The sequence below is a fragment of the Gavialis gangeticus genome, unplaced genomic scaffold, assembly GCF_001723915.1.
Source record: "Gavialis gangeticus isolate Ggan-Ray unplaced genomic scaffold, GavGan_comp1, whole genome shotgun sequence".
In the NCBI taxonomy this organism is placed as follows: domain Eukaryota; kingdom Metazoa; phylum Chordata; order Crocodylia; family Gavialidae; genus Gavialis; species Gavialis gangeticus.
In genome coordinates this window covers 165979867-165999363 of record NW_017728992.1, presented here as the reverse complement: position 1 = coordinate 165999363, position 19497 = coordinate 165979867, and the positions used below count along the sequence as shown (strand labels likewise).

The 19497-nt window shown below is 43.1% G+C and overlaps 1 protein-coding gene across 2 annotated transcripts in view; it reads left to right on the top strand.

Moving 5' to 3' along the window:
* LRP12 (LDL receptor related protein 12) overlaps positions 1 to 19497 on the top strand; it is a 109615-nt gene that overhangs the window by 55467 nt on the left and 34651 nt on the right. The window contains exon 2 of one of the 2 annotated variants that reach the window (XM_019528056.1): positions 15383 to 15439. The exons of the other annotated variant lie outside the window; for it this stretch is intronic. Coding sequence (XP_019383601.1) covers positions 15383 to 15439 — 57 coding nt within the window. The remainder of the gene's footprint in view (positions 1 to 15382; positions 15440 to 19497) is intronic. 2 annotated transcript variants of the gene reach the window in all.

Sequence of the window (19497 nt, the reverse complement as noted above, 5' to 3'; positions counted from 1 at the left end):
TGTTAGAAGGACTAGGTTTAAATTTAGAGAAACTAACCATAGTGAAAAACTATGGTTGTCAGTAAAAAGTTTGCTGATTGTCAGTTAATTTTTTTTTTGTTAGGTTGGCAATCCTGCTTGACTGAAGCAATGGTTTTACATACTGTTGCCTCTACCATGGGGGTCCCCTATTACACCCTGATAACCCCTGACAACACCCTAAACTGGGTTGTCCACCAGCTCACTTCTCTCCCCCCCACCCCCAACCCCTTGACTTACCACCTGGACACTGCTCTCCATGCTGCTGGACTGCATTCCTGGCTGCACGCATGCTGTACCTATGTGCATGCATGCAGTACTTATCAGTGACATTATAGGCCGTATTAGTCAAAAAAAGCCAGTTGCCAATAACATCAATTTTCCTTTTATTGGTGGTGTCACAATATGGACAGATACATTGATGCATCTCTCATGCCAAGGATTTTAAAGTTGTAGTGGATTTCTGGTCACTGACCTTTGGGCAGTGGTACTAAAGATGGTGACTGGGATAGCTGCTCATGTGAGGACAAGGGCATTATGGAATTGGTTTTGAAGGAATGTTATTATTGGTACTAGTGATGTATCCATACAGGCATTTTACCATGGGAATGTATCTTTCTGAAGATCTGTCATTCAGTTTAGTGCTTGTATTTTAGTACCAAGGCTGTGTTCTGCCAGTAGGAATTAAATTTCAATATCGGCATATGCAGCCCTGAGCCAGTATAAGGCAACTTTTACTGAAAAAAATCTTTGCAGACCAAATGTAACCTGTTTCTTGTTATGTAACAAGATGGGCCCCCATTAGAAAGCAGACTAAGAAAACCAAGTAGAATGGCTTAAAGTGTATTCTGCTCTAAATTACAAAAAGTTGAAGTGCAAATAGTACAGTAAAGCATATTTGGAAATGGGTAGTCTGTAGAAGCTGTTTATTTTGACATTTTATCCCTGATAATTGCATGTTTGACACGAGTGCTTCTGTCCATTCTGGTGCCATGGTATTATGCTACCGTATCACATTTTAGCTTTTAGCCTTTAGCTTTTGTTAAATTACCTATGGTTATCGTTTTGTGTAGTGATTCTGCTGCGGCAGGTCTTCAATTTTTAAACCTCCTTTTTTAGGGTTTTATAATTTGGCTATTAAAAAATGATGGCACAGGCTTAATCTTGACATGGATGGATTCAGCTTGTGAGCAAATATGTCTGCAAAATTTGTGGCAGAGAGGAATAATTACTTGGACTGACTGCAAAAATATAACTGACTTATCTTTATATTTTTATACTTAAATGAAGTAGAAAAGTTTTTATTACTCAAATGAATTCCTATTTAAAATTGGATGTATATGTTTTTCCATCTCAGTGTGCTTGTTTTCCCCCAAATTAGAAAACTGAAATTAATTAGATGAAAAATATTGCCAGATAATGTATAGGCCTATTATTAACCACTTTTGGCTTGTGTACACTTTCATGTTTGTTACTTGGAAACAGGACGATTTTCCATAGGTATGAAACTTTTATTTAACCAAAAACAATCATTAGATTTTATAATTAAGCGTGCATTTTTTCCACTTCATTTTCTAACATTAAGGCATCAGTTTATCTTGATGAAAAATCACAGCTACAGCTGTTGGCTGCCCAACAGATATGAGTGGGAATACTTTGGCAAAAAGGAAATCGCAGTTAATCCAAAATAACGGAGTACAGCCAGTCTTCAAGATACTTATGTTTATACCTCATTCACCTTGCTAATAATTGTTTCTGTTGTTTGTTTAATCTATGCTGCCCACAGCAGAGTACTTCAGATTACCTAAAGCCACCTGTACTTTTGTCTATGCAATAGCAGTTTTTGTAATGATGGCTTTATTCTCAGAAGAGTCTAGCTGTTCTGTCTGGATGTCTGCTCAGCAGGGAACCTGGTTTTCTGTTTAAAAATCCCAAATTCTCTAATTAAAAAAACAAAAGTCCATGTTTTTCCATGATTACAATGAAATGCTACTAGCTTTATAGGTATCAGTTGAACACAATTTTTTACATGTATTTATCATTTTAAAGCAATTTGGAAACCTACCAGTGCCTCAATCATAATAATAAAATTAATTCTAAATACCTGTACATTTTGGTGTTTGATTTTGTGGGGTTTTTTTGATCATAGAAAATTAGAGCTCCCCCTGCCCCCTTCTCTCACAAAGATGCAGGTCCAGCTGCAGCTGCTCCCCCCACCCCACTGCTTTGAAGCCCTGATATGCTGGTGCCCTGGACCTCATTTCTAAGCCATAGCCCCTTCCCCACCCCAACCTCCCTGGTCCTGCTGGTGCCCCTCACTCTCAACCTGAAGCCCCAGTGCAGTACCTGTGCTACCCCCACTCCCTTTTGCATGTTGTCTGTGCCCACAACCCCCTTCCCCATACACTGGGGGAGCTCCCCCCCCCTTCCTGCACCCAGTGTATGGAGAAGCGGGGGGCAGCAGGTCGGGAGTGAGGGACACCAGTAGGGGCTGGGGGACTGTGGCTTGGAAGTGAGGGGCAGGGCACCAGCATATCAGGGCTGCATATCAGGGCAGCTGGACCCCCATCTTGGTAAGCAGTGGGCAGGGGAGCTCTGATTTTCCCTAATAAAAAAAAAAGGAAATAAAATCAAACATCAAATTATATAAGGATTTAGAATCCATTTTATTATTATGATTGAGGGACTGGTAAGCTTGCAAATTGCTTTAAAATTGTAAATATACCAATAAAACTGCCAGTGCCCCTCACTACTACCCCCCACCCCCAGTCTCCCAGTATGTGAGGAAGGGAGTTGTAGGCACAGGTAACGTGTGTATGGGGGAGCACAGATGCTGCATTGGAGGGGGGGCAAGGGGACCATGTGCCCCCAAGATACCTGTGCCCACAGCCAGGTGTGGGGCTGCAGTTGGGTTGGGCCAGCTCTTGGCAGGAATCTCCTCTGCAGCCCAGCGGGCTGGTGCAGGAGGGAGCACCACACTGTCATGGTGAGGCATGGCAGCTCCAGCAGGACAGAGTTGTGGCCATTTGGACAGGGTGTGCCTCACTTGGGCAACCATGGCAATGTGGCTCTCCCTCCCATGCCAAGTCCTGCCTGCTGGGCCACGGAGGTGGCTCCTCCAGAGCTGGTCTGGCCCAGCTGTAGCTCTGCACCCCAGTATGGGTGTAAAAATCTCGGGCGGTACACTGCATTGTCTGTGTTTCCCCCTCACTCTCCCAACACATCACATGTACCCCCTCACCCATGTGTTGCCTATGCCCCCCCCCCACAAATGCATCACTTACAGGAGCCTTAATAGTCATGTTTGGCATGCCTTGCGTTTTTATATACTTCTGATCTGTTCAACATTCCTTATGAAAGCCTATTGTTCCTGGAGGCTTTATGAAAGGGCACACCATTTTTTAAATTCACATGTGCACAGGTGAAACCCCACCCCCCTTCCACTGCAGTGGAATTACCAGCTGTATGCAGCTGTATTAGAAATCAGATTGCTATCAGCCAATATGGCTCCTTACAAATCAGCTATCGGTGTTGGCCCCCAAAATCTCTATGTAGTTTTAGCCCCAGGACCACACCAGAGTTGGTTTGAAACTGGTGTATTCTGGGGCCAGCCATCAGCTGATTGAAGTCCCAGGGTTGGGACCAACTCTGGGACCAGTTGGAGACTCCAGCGAGTCCCAGGGCTGAGACTGACAGTCAACTGATGAATTCCACGTGACTTGGCACCCTGAAAGCAGCATGGTGCAGTCCCATGCAGGTTCTAATGCGAGGGTGAGCAAAATCTGGCCCGCAGGCTGAATCCGGCCCGCGAGGCCCCACACTGGCTCTGGGCTTGCCCATCGGGGCTGTCCATGGCAACAGCAGCTGCGGCCCCTCCCGCTTGCTGTGCCGGGCAGTGTTTGCCACCATTGCCTCTGTGCTGCCCAGAAAGTGAGCTCTAGGCAGGTGGCAGCAGCAAACACTGCCTGGCGTGGCAAGTAGGGGGCTGCAGCTGCTGGCATGCAGCCCCAGCAGGCGAGCCCGCAGCCAGTGTGGGGTCCAGGCTGGCAGTGGGGCCGGGATACAAGCTGGTGCTGAGCGCGGGGGGGGAAAGGTAGCCCCACACCCGCCTCATGGCCGGCGCCCTGTGCTGCAGCTGCTCGCAACCCGCATGGGGCTGCCTGTGCCCCATGTGGGCTGCGAGTGGCTGCAGCAGGGAGTGCTGGCCATGGGGTGGGTGAGGGGCTGGTTTTCTCCTTGCTGAGCACCAGCTTCTTCCCTGCTGGTCAGCAGAGGGTTGGGGCTGTGCGCTGCCCCCTGCCCATGCTGGGGGGCGCTAGGAGTGAGCAGGTGCAGGAACCAGTGGGAGCACGGGGCCCACACCAGTGTCTTGGGGCCAGTGCTGGCGGGGCCCAGAGCATGGTGGCAGGAGCACAGGGTCCCAGCTGGCAGGGGTTCTATGGAGCCAGGCCAGCTCCCCCCCCTCCCTGGTAGTGCAGCCCAGCCTGGCTTCACAGACCCCTGCCAGCCTATGCCCTGCTCTGACGCCACCAGTACTGGCCCTGGGACATTGGTCCCAAGATGGTGACCAGGGGGCAGAGCATCTGTGGGGGAGTGGGGCACCTGTCAAGGGGCAGGGCTACCCATGCGGCCCTCGACAGCCTGCCAAAACTGGTTAAGCAGCCCTCTGCCTGAAATAATTGCCCACTCCCTGTAATCTAATGCATAGCTGTCAGCCTGCCATTTCCGGGGAGCTGTCAACTGAGCTCCACCATGCAGCCAGCATCACCACATGTTCTTTTTAAGGTGAAATGGAAACCAGTCACAAAAATATTGTACACATTTTTAAAATATTTTTGTGGTTAGTTTCTCATTTTTTCATGCTGTTAACTGCCTGAACTTGTGGCTGGGTTATTATTTATGGTGCAATTAACAGGTGAATTGTATCTTAAATGTAACCTCTGCCAGGGGCCTCAGGGACCTTGAGGAAACAAATTAGAAAGTAATAGATTACATTTTTTTTTCTGCTTGATAATAGTAGGGACTTCCTCTAAATCAACTAGCTGAAATCAGTGACTTTAAGTGGCCAGAATTGTAGGATGATCTTTTAAAGGTGTTTAAGATAGTCACCTACAGAAGTTAAAGATCATCTTAGTGTACAACAGGGCTGTACAACTTCCAAGTCCCCAGGGGCCACACACTTTGTGGGCTGTGCCAAGCATCCAAACCATGCAACACATGCCCCTGCTGGCACCCCCAACACCACTGCATGTGATTACATGCAAGAGTGTGATCTCCCTTTCCCAGGTGTAACACAGGCCCACATAGGCACCCTCCTCACTGCTGTACCACATGGGTCTGCTTTCCCTGCCGCCCTGCACAGGAACATGCATTAACACCCCATGAGCTGCCTGCAGCATGTGGCCACCAGTTGGACAGCCCTGATATCCAGTCACTGTTTAGAACAGACACAGTTGTTTGATTATGACTAATTGGCTAGTTTTGATTGCAGTGAATGAATCGTTAAATTTCTTCTGAAACTGAACATTCTTTCTCTCTCCCTTTATTTGTTCATTAAATGAAAATTTTAAAATGGGCTTCAAACCTGACTTAAACTCATCCATCATTATTACAAAGGGTTTTGGGGGGTTTGTTTGTTTTTTTTAAAAGTGAACTCTGGAAATTTTACAGTGAATACTTTGTCTTCCCCTTTTTTTTTTAAGAAGTCCTGTTGTTGCCCATATTTGCACTCGTCTTTCAACTGAATGTTTGTTCAAGGCTCATATTACTTTTATGCTTCTCTTTAACCACTGCTTTAGTACTTTACTAGAATTGCAAGCATCTTCCTCATCTTTCAGAGGTTTTTATGAACTTAATACAAGGTTGCTGTATTTTCCTGGTCTAAGATATAATCAGTTCTTTCCATTTTAATGAGTTCTTCAAGCCATGTAGCTTAAGGTGTCAGTTTTCTTAAAAGCAAAATTTGCCCTGTGCACATGAGCTGCACTGCATATTTTTGTATCTTTCTAATGACTCTTTTTTTTTTTTGGTGAAATCTGAAGTATGCATCTAAAAACTGACTTGGGCAAGTTTCAACACAAAACTTATTAGATGGCATATTTGTAATTAACCAAATGATTTTACTTGCAATAGAGTAAACTTTTTTAAAATTGAAAAGTAAATTGCTAACTATGAGAAACCTTGTTGATCAAATAAGAACAAATGTCCTATTACTCCAAGTGTATTTTGCGTTTTAAAGGATAGACTAGAATTTTGGGCATCTAAAAAAATTGTTGATATTTCAATACTTAGTGAAGATTATTATCTAGTATCTGGATATTGCAGTGGAGTAATTTTATGGAGAGTTATTATAAGGCCACTGTTAAGGAACAGTGCTTAAAAATATTTCATAAAGCAGTTCACAGTTAGTGAAGTTTCAGTAGCACCTGATACAGGTTTCAGTAGAACCTTATACAAGTATATTCTTTTTAAGAGACTGTATGCAACACAGGGTGTGTCTACTTGTGCATTTACTGCGCAGTAACTTATTGCACAGAATAGGTTTTTACAGTGGTGTCTACACGTGCAGGCATTACAGCACAGTAACACTGTGTGTGGACTGACTTGGGACTAAAGTTAGACTTGGGACCCAAGTCAGTGCACACACACAGGATTACTGTGCAGTAAGGCATCTACATGTGCCTTGCTGTGCAGTAACAACTCAGGTGTAAATTTGCTACCTACATGATGCGGGTAGCAAATTTCCACCCAAGTCGGCATAAGTCACCGTAGTTACTGTGCAGTACGTGTAGACATGTGCCCATACTGCACAGTAATTTTTGGTTACTGCACAGCAACTATGCACACGTAGATGTTCCCACAGTGTAATAGCCAGTAATTTAGTGGGGTCCAAAATGTTCACCTTTCATATTGTGTAAACTCATAGGATTTTGAAGTGGGAAATAAAATTAACTTTAGAGTCCAGTTATAGTAGAACTGTAATGTCAGTTTGCAGGGTTAGGTTTTTAACCGTCTGCAAGATGAGGGTGTGCAAGCTAGGTAAGGATATGCATAGCTATGGCAAACAGCTGCATGACACTGCTGATATGCTCCAGCTGGGTGGAGAAGCAGGACCCTTTGAAGCAAAGGCCTGAGCAGCTCATCACAACCCTCTGTGAACTAAGTATGTTGCCAACCACCCAGATGAGGCCATATGAGGAGAGATTGAAAGAAATAGACATGTTTTGCTTTCAGAAAAATCCAGTAGAGGGAACATGATAGTGGTCTTGAAATATCTGATGAACTGTCATAAAGAAGAGGGAGAACACTTTTTTTACCCTTACTGCAGAGTAGAATATAAAACAGTGGCTTGAAATTACAAAAAAGTAGGCTGAGTTGGATTTCAGGTGAAATTTCTTCACTGTTAGAACAGTGATGAAGTGAGAAACTGCCTAGGGAAGTTGTAGAATTTCTTTCATTAAATGTTTTCAAGAAGAACTTGGATAAGCATTAGTCAGTGATGATCTGGGAGAAGCAATGTCCCTGGGTGTGCTGTCAAGAGCACAGCTGGAAGTCTAAGAGACGGCCGCACCACACATACACGGGTCACATGGAGATCACAAGAAATTCTGCTGCCCAGAGCAGCTGGCAATTGGAAAGGACCATGCTCAGCAGCAGCAGAAAGAAGCAGATCTTTACCATTAATTTTTTTAGGGTATAAGATTAAAGGAGCTGGAAGAAGTTTATGCAGAGGTAGGATGGATGACAGAAAGGGTGTGTGGGAGTATGTAATGTGTAGAGTTGTTCATACAGTCCCCAGGTTGCAGAAAAGAATGGAGGGTGTTTGGTTATTTTCTCATGCTTCGGCTTCACATGCTGATTGGTAGATGTGGCTAGAGAGGATTTTTTTTTTTGTTTAGTGCTACAGGTGTCACAGTTGGGTTTTCTTTGCGCTTTTTTTCCTTCCTCAGAAGTATTGTATGTTGACTGCAGGCAAGGCTAAGGGTTAGTGACTGGAGTATGCTGATGTGTCACCTGAAGGATCCAGGTTAGAGACCCTTGCCTTTCTGCTGAGGATCAGACCAGTCACCATATTTGGGGTAGGGAAGAATTGTGAACCCAGGGTCAGATTGGCATGCGCTGCAGAGGGTCTGCCTTTCTCTAGCCAAGGCGGGGGGCATGGCCGCCTTCATTGGAGAGTATTGTAACAAACTACCTTTTGTCCTTGCAGTGGCAGGATATTGACAGTGCCCTTTTCCCATGCTTCACCTGTGGCAGGTCTGGCCATTTCAGTGCCTTGGAATTGTGTGAGGAGTGTTCGTGCGGCTTTAGGAATAGCTAGGACCAGTGGTTCCCAAACTTTGTAGACTCAAGACAGCCCTCAAAAAATGCCAGCTCATAGCTTTCACTTGTTTCTTGACTACAGAAATATACTAGAGCAAATCTTTTGTTTCAAAGAACTAAGACCACGTCTGGTCAGAATGTTTTTGACACTATGGGTTTTAATTTGAAATCTCTGTTTTTATCTTGTGAATCATGTGTAACTCTTTGCATATGTAGGCACTAATATCATGCAGTACCCACATCATCTGTAAAAAGATATCATGGCGCCCTTGTTGAGAATCACTTGGTGAGACGTACACTTTTATAGGATGGTTTAGGTAAGATCCTTTCTTCAGTAGGAGGCTTAACTAGATGATCTCCAGAGATCCTTTCTAGTCCCAATTTCCTGTGATTCAGTTGTGAATGATCTTGGTTTTCCTCTGTTTAGAAATAAGGGACAACTTTATCCCTTACTCTCCAAATGTTGTCTTCTATTGGTGATGAGGGTAGTCTGTTAAGAAATGCAGATATTGTTCTGTTGGGATGAAAGACATTTAGAAGGGGAAATACTAAAAAAGCATACCAATTTGATATTCACTTATTTGACATCTCATACCATTTTCTATTTATCTCCTATTAGAACACCCCAACAATTCCTAGCTATAAAAGCTGTTCACAACGTTTTAAGGTTGGTGGTTATATTCCCATTCCTGTTAGTTCTAATCAGTTGTTAAGGCAGCTGTTCATAGTTTGCTTAATCTTAAAACATTCCCTTCACTATCCTTATATCTTTATTATTGTTGTTCTCTAAATACCTGCCAACTTTTGAGTCTCTCTCAGGTATCACCTTTGAGAATATCCGTCATTTTCTAGAATCATAGAACTATTAACTCCTTGGTGTCTCAAGCTCATATTCTTATTTATGCAGCCCAGCATGACCCTCACATTTTTCCCCCACTTTCCTGATCCCACTAACATAACTGGGAGGAGGGCTGGGGGAAGGGCACTAGCCAATTTAGTGGCACTAAATCCCCCTCCACACCTGTCTGCACTCTAGCAGGGGTTTGCGCAGGGCACAGGCCCTGCTAGTTATACCTCTGTTCTGGTTTTTTTTGGTAGTGAACTCTTTTTTTGTCTACAGTTTCTGGATATTACTGCCATATTTACTCAATTATAAGACAAGGTTTCCCCACTCTCTCTTCAACATGTGGCAAATCAAGCCTCATCTTACGATTGCATACAACTTACCCAGAACCAGAAAATGCACATGGCCAGTCACCAGTGTGTACCTGAGCTCCCCTCAGCATGCAGGGTTCCTGGCTGGCTAGTGCAGGGTCACTCCAAGCTGCTGCCTGCTATAGTGTGTGCCGAATTGCTTCTGCACCCTCTGGTTGGAAACCCCACAAGCAGCTCAAAATGACTTGCCAGGTGCCAGCCAGACGCTGTCCTCGCACTGTGTGGGGTTTCTGGCTAACACTTTGAACTGCTGCACCAGGGGTGGGTGCTGGAGCAACTCATCACATGCTGGCACCCTGGACAGGTCTCTTTCTGTGCACCAGGTTGCTTCAGCCCCCGCTGTTTGAGTAGCAGCTCGGGGTTGCTGCCAGAAACCCCATATGCCGTAGCGACAGTACCTGACCAGCGCCTGCTGGGTCATTTCAAGCTGCATGTAAGGAACCTGGCCAGCGCATGCCGAGTTACCTCAGCACCTGCCAGTCAGGCAGCAGCTAGGAGCAACCTAGTCACCTGCCTGCCAGGTACTCAGCATGCTGTGGGGAGGGGCTGGCCAGAACATGGGGAGGAGGGACCCTGGCCAGCGCACAGCAGGAGGGGATGCTGCAAGAGCTATCCAGCTCTCAGGGAGGAGCAACCCCCAGGGCCAGCCAGGCACTCTGCCTGCTGCAGGAAGGGACCTGACTGCAGTGACAAGGGACCCAGCATATGGCGAGGAGCCCAGTACAGGGCAAGCCTCCCAGCAGTGGCAGCAAGGTACCCAGCATATGGTGGTGAGGGACCTTACAACAGTGACAACGGACCCAGAACATGAATGCTGACAAGGGATGCAGCATCTGACAAGGGACCCAGAAGTGGTAACGAGAGACCCAGCATGATCACGAAGGATCTAGCGCACAGCTCCCAAGGCAACCTACAGCAGTGAGATGAGGGGAGGTGGCAGTCGGCAAGGGAGCACCCAGCAGAGTAGAAGGAGAAGCAGCAGATTACAGGGTCTGATCACCATTGGCTGGTCAAAATTTAAAACCATAGAAACCTATGGTAAATCCTGTGGGGTGAGTGGTGGTAGGGAACCCTCCCCATGACAGACCATGTAGAAAAAAAGCAGAAAGAGCCATACAGATGTGAAGATACTGAAAGGACTGAGGCACAGCTATGATACAAACTTTAACAGGAAGATTAAAAAATTATGCTGAAAAAACAAATAATTGTGAGGCAGTAAGGAAGTATTATGTTGCTGATACAAACGTGTGTCAATGGAGACAATTAAAAGGAAAACTCAAAAATGCTAAGTCCACACAGAAAGCATTTGGGAGTCCAAATATTTTCAGGTCACTTTCCTGAAATTGATAAGCAAGTTCTCAAATACGTTCAAGAAAAGAAAGGAGGGAATGCCAATCGCCCACGAAGTGTTTTGACTCAAAGCATTAGAAATAGCAAAGGAATTGAACGTTCCCCTTCAAAAATCAAAGCAAATAGTGGGTGGTGTATCTAAATGATGCAGCTTAGCCCTGAGATGAAGAACATCACTTAAACAAAAGTTACCATCAGACTGCAGCAAAAAACCTGTTCAATTCCAGTAGTGCATTATTGGGCTATGTGAAACACATGATTACTTGCTGGGCTAGATGGGTAATGCTGATAAGACTCTAGTCTATTTTGACACAATGAACAATGTCACCATCCATGAGAGAGGCACAAAATCCATAAAATATGAAAAGTCATGTATTACACACGTTAGCAGTATTGACAGATGAGAGAGAATTGCAACCCTAAGTGATTTTGAAATGCAAAACTGCCAAAATAACAATTGCCACTAGGAATAGTGGTTAGATGCCAGGAGCAAAGATGGATGTCAAGTGAACTGTTGATTGAATGGTTAGATGTTGTGTGGAAATGGAGACTTTGGGCACTGCTAAAGAAACAAGATATGTTAGTGTTAGATTAATTCAGAGGGCGTTTAACACCAGATGTAAAAGCAAAAATTTGGTCAATGAATTGTGATCATGTAGTCGTACCTCATCTCTGTGCCAGGTACTGGATGTCATGGTGAATATGCCCTTTAAGGAACATTTGTGGTATCAGTATTCAGACTGACTCTTGGTAGAGAATCACGTGCTTGCACCTGGCGGGAAGATTAAGAAGCCAAACATACCACTGCTTTGCCAATGGATTCTGACTTCTTGGGGAAGGATATCTTCAAAATCTATTTTTAAAGGCTTCCAGAAATGCTGTATATCCAATGCCATGGATGGAACTGAAGATGTTTGTGGGAAGATGAGGAAGATGGGAACAGTGAAGAACGTGAGAGTGAGGATGCATGTGAAAGTGACCAGTTCTAAGTTGCAGGCTCTAAGAAAGGAGTAGCACTTACCAGGTTCTGGACAGAACCTAATATAGGTTAGGTTAAGTTAATGTTTGAATTAAATTGAAGCTAATGTTGAATATATGACTTACTGGCATTGCTATATTTTTTGTCAGTAGGTCTGTGTATAAAAAGAATATCAAATTAAACATTTTTCTTGTGTGGAATCTAATTATTGAGGGGGTGATCTTAAATTCAGGGTCATCTTAGATTTGAATAAATACGGTAGGTTTTTAAATCTATCCCAACTATTGAATATCATTTTTAGTTCATTTTTCTCCTAGATACATTAGGAAGTCTAGACCAGGAGTTTTGTAGAGAGTAGGTTGCTACTACAGGCCCCCACCCCTTTCTGCAGCTCCAAGCCACATGCTCCTGCTTACACCAGGCACTAACACCACTGCCAGTTTCTGCCTCCAATGGCAAGCAAGAAGGGCAAATTCAGCAGCATAGGGAATGAGAGAAAGCAGCAGAGAGGGCTGCAGAAGAGATCAAGGCACAATGCAGGGTGGAGAAAGGAAGACAAACTGGGCTGAGCTGTGTGCTTCCATGGGAAGTATCCATTCGCTTCGTGGTCTGGATCTCAGCGTTTAACAGACTGGATCTGGCTTAACGGCTTTTCTTTCCATATTTATAATTGTGCAGATTCCTTATTTGTCTGTTCTGTCACTTACTTGCCTCCTAATTTAAGAACATCTACAAATTTTAATATAAAGTGCTTGTTAGCCTTTAAAATTACTAATGGAACTGTTGGATTTGTCCTACAGTTCACTAGATAAAATATCTAACTTTAAACAGAAGCTATAATTATTTATTGTTAATGCTTTCCCTTATGCTTATTAATAGAAAAACTAAAACAAAAATCTGGATTGTACTCCCAAAAGGGATCATACCACTAGTGTCATTTGTAGAATCCTTTCATATCAAATTTGATTGGGCAGCACAATCTAAGGGAAAAAAAGAACTACTGCTAAAACCTAAAAAAATAAATTGGAAGGACAAATATTTCTTATAATGGTGAATTGCTAGACTTCTGTCTGTATAAATTGGAGGAAGCTTTAAATTTGTTTTGTCATATAATGCTATTCTTAACTATGTACCATTATCCTCAGAATTAAGACTAGACTTAGTTAATGTAGGTAATCATTTAAATTTTGGAGGCTTTTTTTCGTTAAGTATATCAAAGTCATTTATCATTGGTAGATCTGGTTGAATTTTTCAATGAAGACTTCTTACTGGAAAATACCCTCACTTTAATAAAAAAATAAAATTAAAAAATCTGTTTAAAGAGCTATTTTGTAATGGCGTTCAACATTTTTCACCTTAAAATTTATTGAAGCCATTGTTGAAATTTCAACAATCACTAATGCAAAAATCAAACTTTAAAATAACTGGAAGAGGTTACCTTTCAAATCCTGAGTAATAAAACATTTGAATTTTCATTACTTTATTAGACCGTTTAATTGAAAAGTAGGTGAAAGGATAGTCTGATTCTGTCCTTCCTGTTTCTTTGCTATAAACACTAGACAGAAGGTTTAGAAACACTTTCACTACAAAAATGTAGTCAGGCATTGCAAAATGCTTGGTTGGCCCTGTGTGTTTTGGTATTATCTTAAGTGTTGAATTTGATTAATTATAGATTTCATAGACCTTAGGGCTGGAATGGTCCTCGCAAGATCATCGGGTCCAGCCACCTGCCCCAGGAAGTCTGTTGGGGTTACATGATCCCAGCTAGATAAGTGTCCCAAGTATGTCTTGTCCAGAGTAGGTGCTTGTACCTCTTTTGGGGGGAAGTCTATTCCAGACTCTGGGGACTCAGATGGTACAGAAGTTTTTTCTTATGCCCAGATTAAAACGGTCTTCCCAAAGTTTGTGACCGTTAGACCTTGTCTTCCCTTGGGGTGCCCTGGTAAACAGACATTTTCCCAGTTCCTGGTGCACCCCCCTAATATACTTAGAATTAGAATGTGAGCTTCACTGTGTGCATATCAAGATGCCTTTTCCTGATAATGTGTCCCAGCACTTCATACATATTGGCTTTCCCATAGAAGAACACCATCTTGCTGCATTGAAAACTGTCTCTATCGGGGGGTTAACAAACCATGGCCTGTACAGCCACTGAATCCAGCCTGCACAGCATAGACTTCAGTGCTGGGGGGGCTTTGCTCGCACCATGGCAGGGAGGCAGCTAGAAGTTATGGCTGCAGCAGCTGAGTCCTAGTACCAGCCTGCCTTGGACCTTACCTGGGTCATCTTGGCTTGATGTTCACTGCTCTGTACCATTAGCTGTAAGTTAAGAATTCAGCAAAATCCTTTGAGTTAAGAGTCCTGATTGTAGCTGTAAAACTTTGTCCTGTTGATCTGGTTCAAATATCCGGTTCCTCAAATGTACTCAGAGCACACCACTTATAGCAGGGGAGGCAGAGGAGGTGGAGGCAGCCTTTTAGGTAGGTATGCCAGAAATTAGCCCATGACCTTCACAGAATGCTACTCTGATTCCCTTCGCTTGCCTGATCCTGCTGCTCTACTTTCTGTTCCCTGCTCTGTGCTCCCTGCCCAATCCCCTACTTTGCTTTCTGCTCCCTGCCCTATCTGCTGCTGTTCTATCCGTTCCCATTAGAGGCTGCCCATGCCACTTGTGTCACTTTGTGGCTTATTGAAACAGCTGTTCTGCAGCCACAACTACTGAGAGCTGGCTTTTGCATAGATATGTCACTAGTAAAAGGGTACAAAAGCACTTGTAAAGTTTAAAAGAAAAATTATAGGTGGAAAAAAGGGAAGACAAGAAAAATAACAAAAGCAGAAAATTTTGCGTCAAGATCTGTGAAGTCACTGCTGGCAACAAAACTATCCATTTTATTGAAGCTGATTTGGGGTAGCGATTTGCTTGGTCTCCAGTTTTTACTTGTAGTTCATGTTTATTTGGAAGGCACATTTGGTGGAGCTGTCTCAAAAGGTAATTAGTCACTGATTAGATTTAAATATATCTTCCTGGATAGACAAACAAGCAGACTTCATTAGCAAAGTTATTTCTCATGATGTCTTTCCATAGCAAGTGCTTTCTTTTTGTCTTCCTTAATTTTAATACTTTTATATAAAGTTAACTTTTCCTGAAAAATAAATGACGTTCCATTAAAAAGGTTGCAGAAAACCCAGACTGAAAATGTTTTTAAAGTATTGAGAAGCTTCAGTTACTACCAGGTTCTCCATCTTTAATTTTTCAGCATATTCAGCCATTCCATATAGCCTGATGAAATACTTTTGTTTTTCACTTTGTATTACAATGGTTTTGTTTTCCCAGTCTCCTTCAAAGTTTTCGTAGTAGAAGAGGCCTGGGATCTTTAAATATTGAATACTAATCAAAGTAGCTGGGTTTTGTTCTTTCACTTTTCTGTAGAAGGGTATCTGAAAATTTTTTACAAATTTTATCTTGGAAATTAGTTTATTCATTATGTTTAATTTTAGGAAATGGTGCTCTTGCAGAACATTCTGAAAATGTGCATATTTCAGGAGTGTCAACTGGTAAGTCATTTTTTGTAATGTTTAAATTTCATGCATGACTTAAATGGTAAATATTGAAAGCCACCTGGTATCTTATGAAGAGATATTTGGCTATAAAAATTATTACTGCCTTTTGCAGCATGTAATAAGGAATGAAGGAACTGGAACATGGAAAAATTCTCATAAGATAAAATTGATACCTGCGTGCTCATGAACAGATTATGCCTTTCTAAATGGACTGCTTAATTACTTTTCCATACAAACATTGAAGTAAAAGAAAAGTTGGTATAAGTTGAATTGATATTTTCTTTCCACAGAAAAGTTTTGTGAAATGAAATTTATTGAAATGTAATTTTGGACACTGTTACTATCAAAGAATAACAAATCCAAAAATTATACATTTTGCTTGATTAGATAGAAGCTGTAACTGAAACTACTGTACACTTGACTGCACAGTTTCTTCCATAAAAAAAACGAAATTTGAAACTTAGGAAACTGAAAAACTGATAGGTGCTGTAGTATACAGGCTGTAGTATGGACAAGTTGTGCTTAAAGATTTGTTACAGTCATTGGCCAGCATTCTGTACCATGATCCTTGGCTATCTTGGGCTTTTATGTACCACCCTGGGCCTTTCTGAACAATAACTGCCAGTTGCAGTGAGTTTTTACTGTTGTGACATGGACATGTGTCCACTACCAAGTAGACATTCCCAGAGATAAAAGGCACGTGTATTAATGGTGTGAGAGAGGCTGGAGGTGCTGTCTTGTATATCTGCTCTTACCAGTATCTTTAAATATACACACACTAGAGAATTGAGCCTCTGAGAACTGTTTTTTAGGGGAAACTTCAATTAGTCCCTAAGAACCAATTTCATTTCAAAATCCTGTGCTCAAAATGGAGCCCAGTGTGTAAAGCTTGCTTTCACTTGTGCTCTGCAAAACCAGTTTCCAGATTAGAAAATCTCACCCATGGTGTTTTATTGCAGTATAGCTTCAGCCATTACATTTCTTATTTTATATGAAAATAAACTCTTATGTAAATGTTAAGTGATCTTAGTCTCTGGCATACTATGCCATCTACTTCCTTTGCATGAAGAATTATCACATTCTAATTATATGAGATTTGCTGCCTCATCTAGTTCTGCGTCATCAAAAAAGTCATGCTCTTTCAATGATAATGCACAAAGTTAAGAGCTATGAAGTTTTGAAAGACTAACTAGCTACCTAAATGTTTAAGGAATACAAACATTGGCTTGTAATCTTTTCAGCTAGAGACAGACATTACACATAAACCAAGTGATCAGAAACTGGTTTAAACCTGTAACAGAACAGATGTTCAGTGCACATAAACCAGTTTGAAAATGGTTGAAACTGGCTCAAGATAAACCTGGTTGAATGTAGTATCAGACTTAACTGATTTGGGTCAAACCAGTTTATGCACTGTCTGTCCCAGACCCTGTCCTGGTTTAAGTTAAACCAGTCTCCCAGCATCCCAGATGCTTTGTAGCCCTGGGCAGGGTTCTCTGCTCCACAGGAGAGCTGGACCCACCCCTTTGCTCCCTGGCTGGAGCTCAGCAGAGACTGCAGGCACAGCAGTGTCTGTCTGACTTCCCCTGCTCCCCACCCCACTTGCTGCTCGCAGCTCAAGCAGGAATTTCCCCCCTGCCCTCTCCCTCCCATCTCCCACAGCACAGACAGTAGCCAGCATGTGATATGCTAGCTAATGCTGAGAGGTGTCTGTATAAGGCAGACAGGACAGTGTCCACTTAGGGCTTTTTGGAGCTAATCAACAGGTCAGCTGGTTCCTTCACTGGAAAAAAGTTCTTTTAAAAGAGCTTGAACTAATGAGAGAAGCTTTCATTTTCTTGATGGGCTGCTAAATTCTCTGTTATCAGCTCCCTGCTGGTCTGGTCAGGAACAGTAAGGCTAGGGGGAACCCTTCCCGAATCAGAGCATCTTGTTGTGGCCTGGCCACCCCCACTTCAGCTCAGCTCTGTGGAAGGGAAGGGAGGGCTGTTCTAGTACCCCCTGGTGTCTAGCCTGATCCACTGCAGGCATGCGCCTGCATTTCTTCAGTCCAGAGAGGGGATGTCTGTACAGTTACAAACCAGTTCACCCTACCCAGCTTAGACTAACCTGCAAAGATTGAATCAGTTCTGGCTCAGGCTTTTTGAATGTCTGTCCCTAGCCTTCAAGTCTAATTTAACTGAGAATTGGGGCACAACAATAGACTTAGAAAGGAGATTGATGAGGGATTTAGAATGAAATGTCTATCTTGATAGACTCTATCCTGCCGTCAGTATAAAACCACTATTACCCCTTAGTCTTTTTTAACAACAAGGAATGGCATGATGTCTGGTACCTGGCTAGAGGTCTTGTTCATGTGTTCAAGGCCTAACCAGTCTCTTGATTTGGGGATCAAGATGGAATTTTCACCCTTGTCAGCTTGGCAAAGACTGTGGTCTGCCATTCTTTGTAGTGTGAGGCATGTCCCCTTTCTAGGTTCATTATTTCTATTAACTTCACAAATTCTCTGCTCTTACAGTGGCAAGGCATTGGTAGTGCTTTTGCTGACCACCCCCACTCCCCCATTTTTTACCTGTGGCTTTTTGTAGGGACATTTCTTTGTAGAGTACTTTGTGGTTATGATATGAGAGGAGCCTGGAAGGATAATCTGATGGATTCTTTGGACAAACATTTGCTTGTAAATATAGGGACTGGATTAATTGCTCCTATATTTCTATACCTGGAAATGTGTAACAAATTTGTAAATTTTCCATATATAAAATATAATTATTTGGGAGTCATCTTATAACCAGGGTGGTCTTATATTTAAGTAAATGTGATATATATTGAGCTCCAGCTTAAAAGTAACTGGACTGTTCCCCACCACTCTGATTAGGAGGCTGTTCCAAAACTTCACTGCTCAAAATTTTAGGAATCTTCTTCTTAATATCAGTCATATCTACTCTCTAGCATGAGTGACTTGTGCCTCCCGCAACTGGGGGCACCATAGCAGTGAGCGGGGGCCTCCCGCAGCCGCCGCTGGCAATGTCAGCAGTTGCGGGGAGGTGGCAGGCAGCGAACAGGGACCACCCACAGCCGCTGTCCGCACTGTCAGCAGCAACAAGCTGGAACTGCCCGCAGCCATCGGCGGCAAAGGGGGAGGCGGTGACTGCCCACAAAAGCCGGTGGTGGCTTCAGCAGCGGCCAATTTCAGGGGGGCACACACGTGCCCCTGCGTGCCCCACCCTCACGTGTCCCCTATGCTCTCTAGCTTTGTTTGCTGGACTTAAGTAAAGCTCTTCTAGTCTTCTGTTGTCTGATAGACTCTCTGTTTCTATGATAATCCTTGTAGATCTTGTCTGCACATCTTCCTCTATAAATTCCACTTTCCTAAAAGTGGGTGACTAGAATAGTGCACAGTATTCCAGATAAGGCCTTACCATTGCCTGGTACAGTGGTTCCATTGCATCCTTCAAAGAGTTTTACGGCACCCCGGCTAAGAACCACTGCACTAGTAATTCCTGTTTCTCCTGGACATAGCTTTTCTTGTGTATCCTATGATCTTTTTCACAGCTTTAATTTGACTCCTTTACTCCAGTCATTTCTTTCTGTATTAACAGTGCCTCCCAACTTTTTGTCATATTTCATTATCTTACTCCTCCTTTCTCTGTCAAACTCATTAATTGAAAGCATGAAGTAAGATTTGTCTCCAAACTGATCCTTGGGGAACTAGTAACCTCCATCCAACCCAATGCTTGCTTTTTCAGTACTAGTTCTGTCTTCAGAAACATCCTTAGAATTCTACTGCTAATTGCTACCTTCTCTGGTTTTAATTTTTTATGTGGCCCCATATCAAATGCTTTACCGAAGTCCAGATAGGCAAAATCTACTTTACTTCTTTTGCCTAAAAAATCAGCAGGTTAGTTTGGCACAATCTGCCATTGATGAGCCTAGGTTCCATTTCATCCTATTTTTCACTCACCTCCAGCTCTTTTGGAAACGTTGATCGGAGGGGAGCAGTGACAATACTTTCACTCCTTTCCCCTCCCTTCCCCCCCCCCCCCAATTCCTAA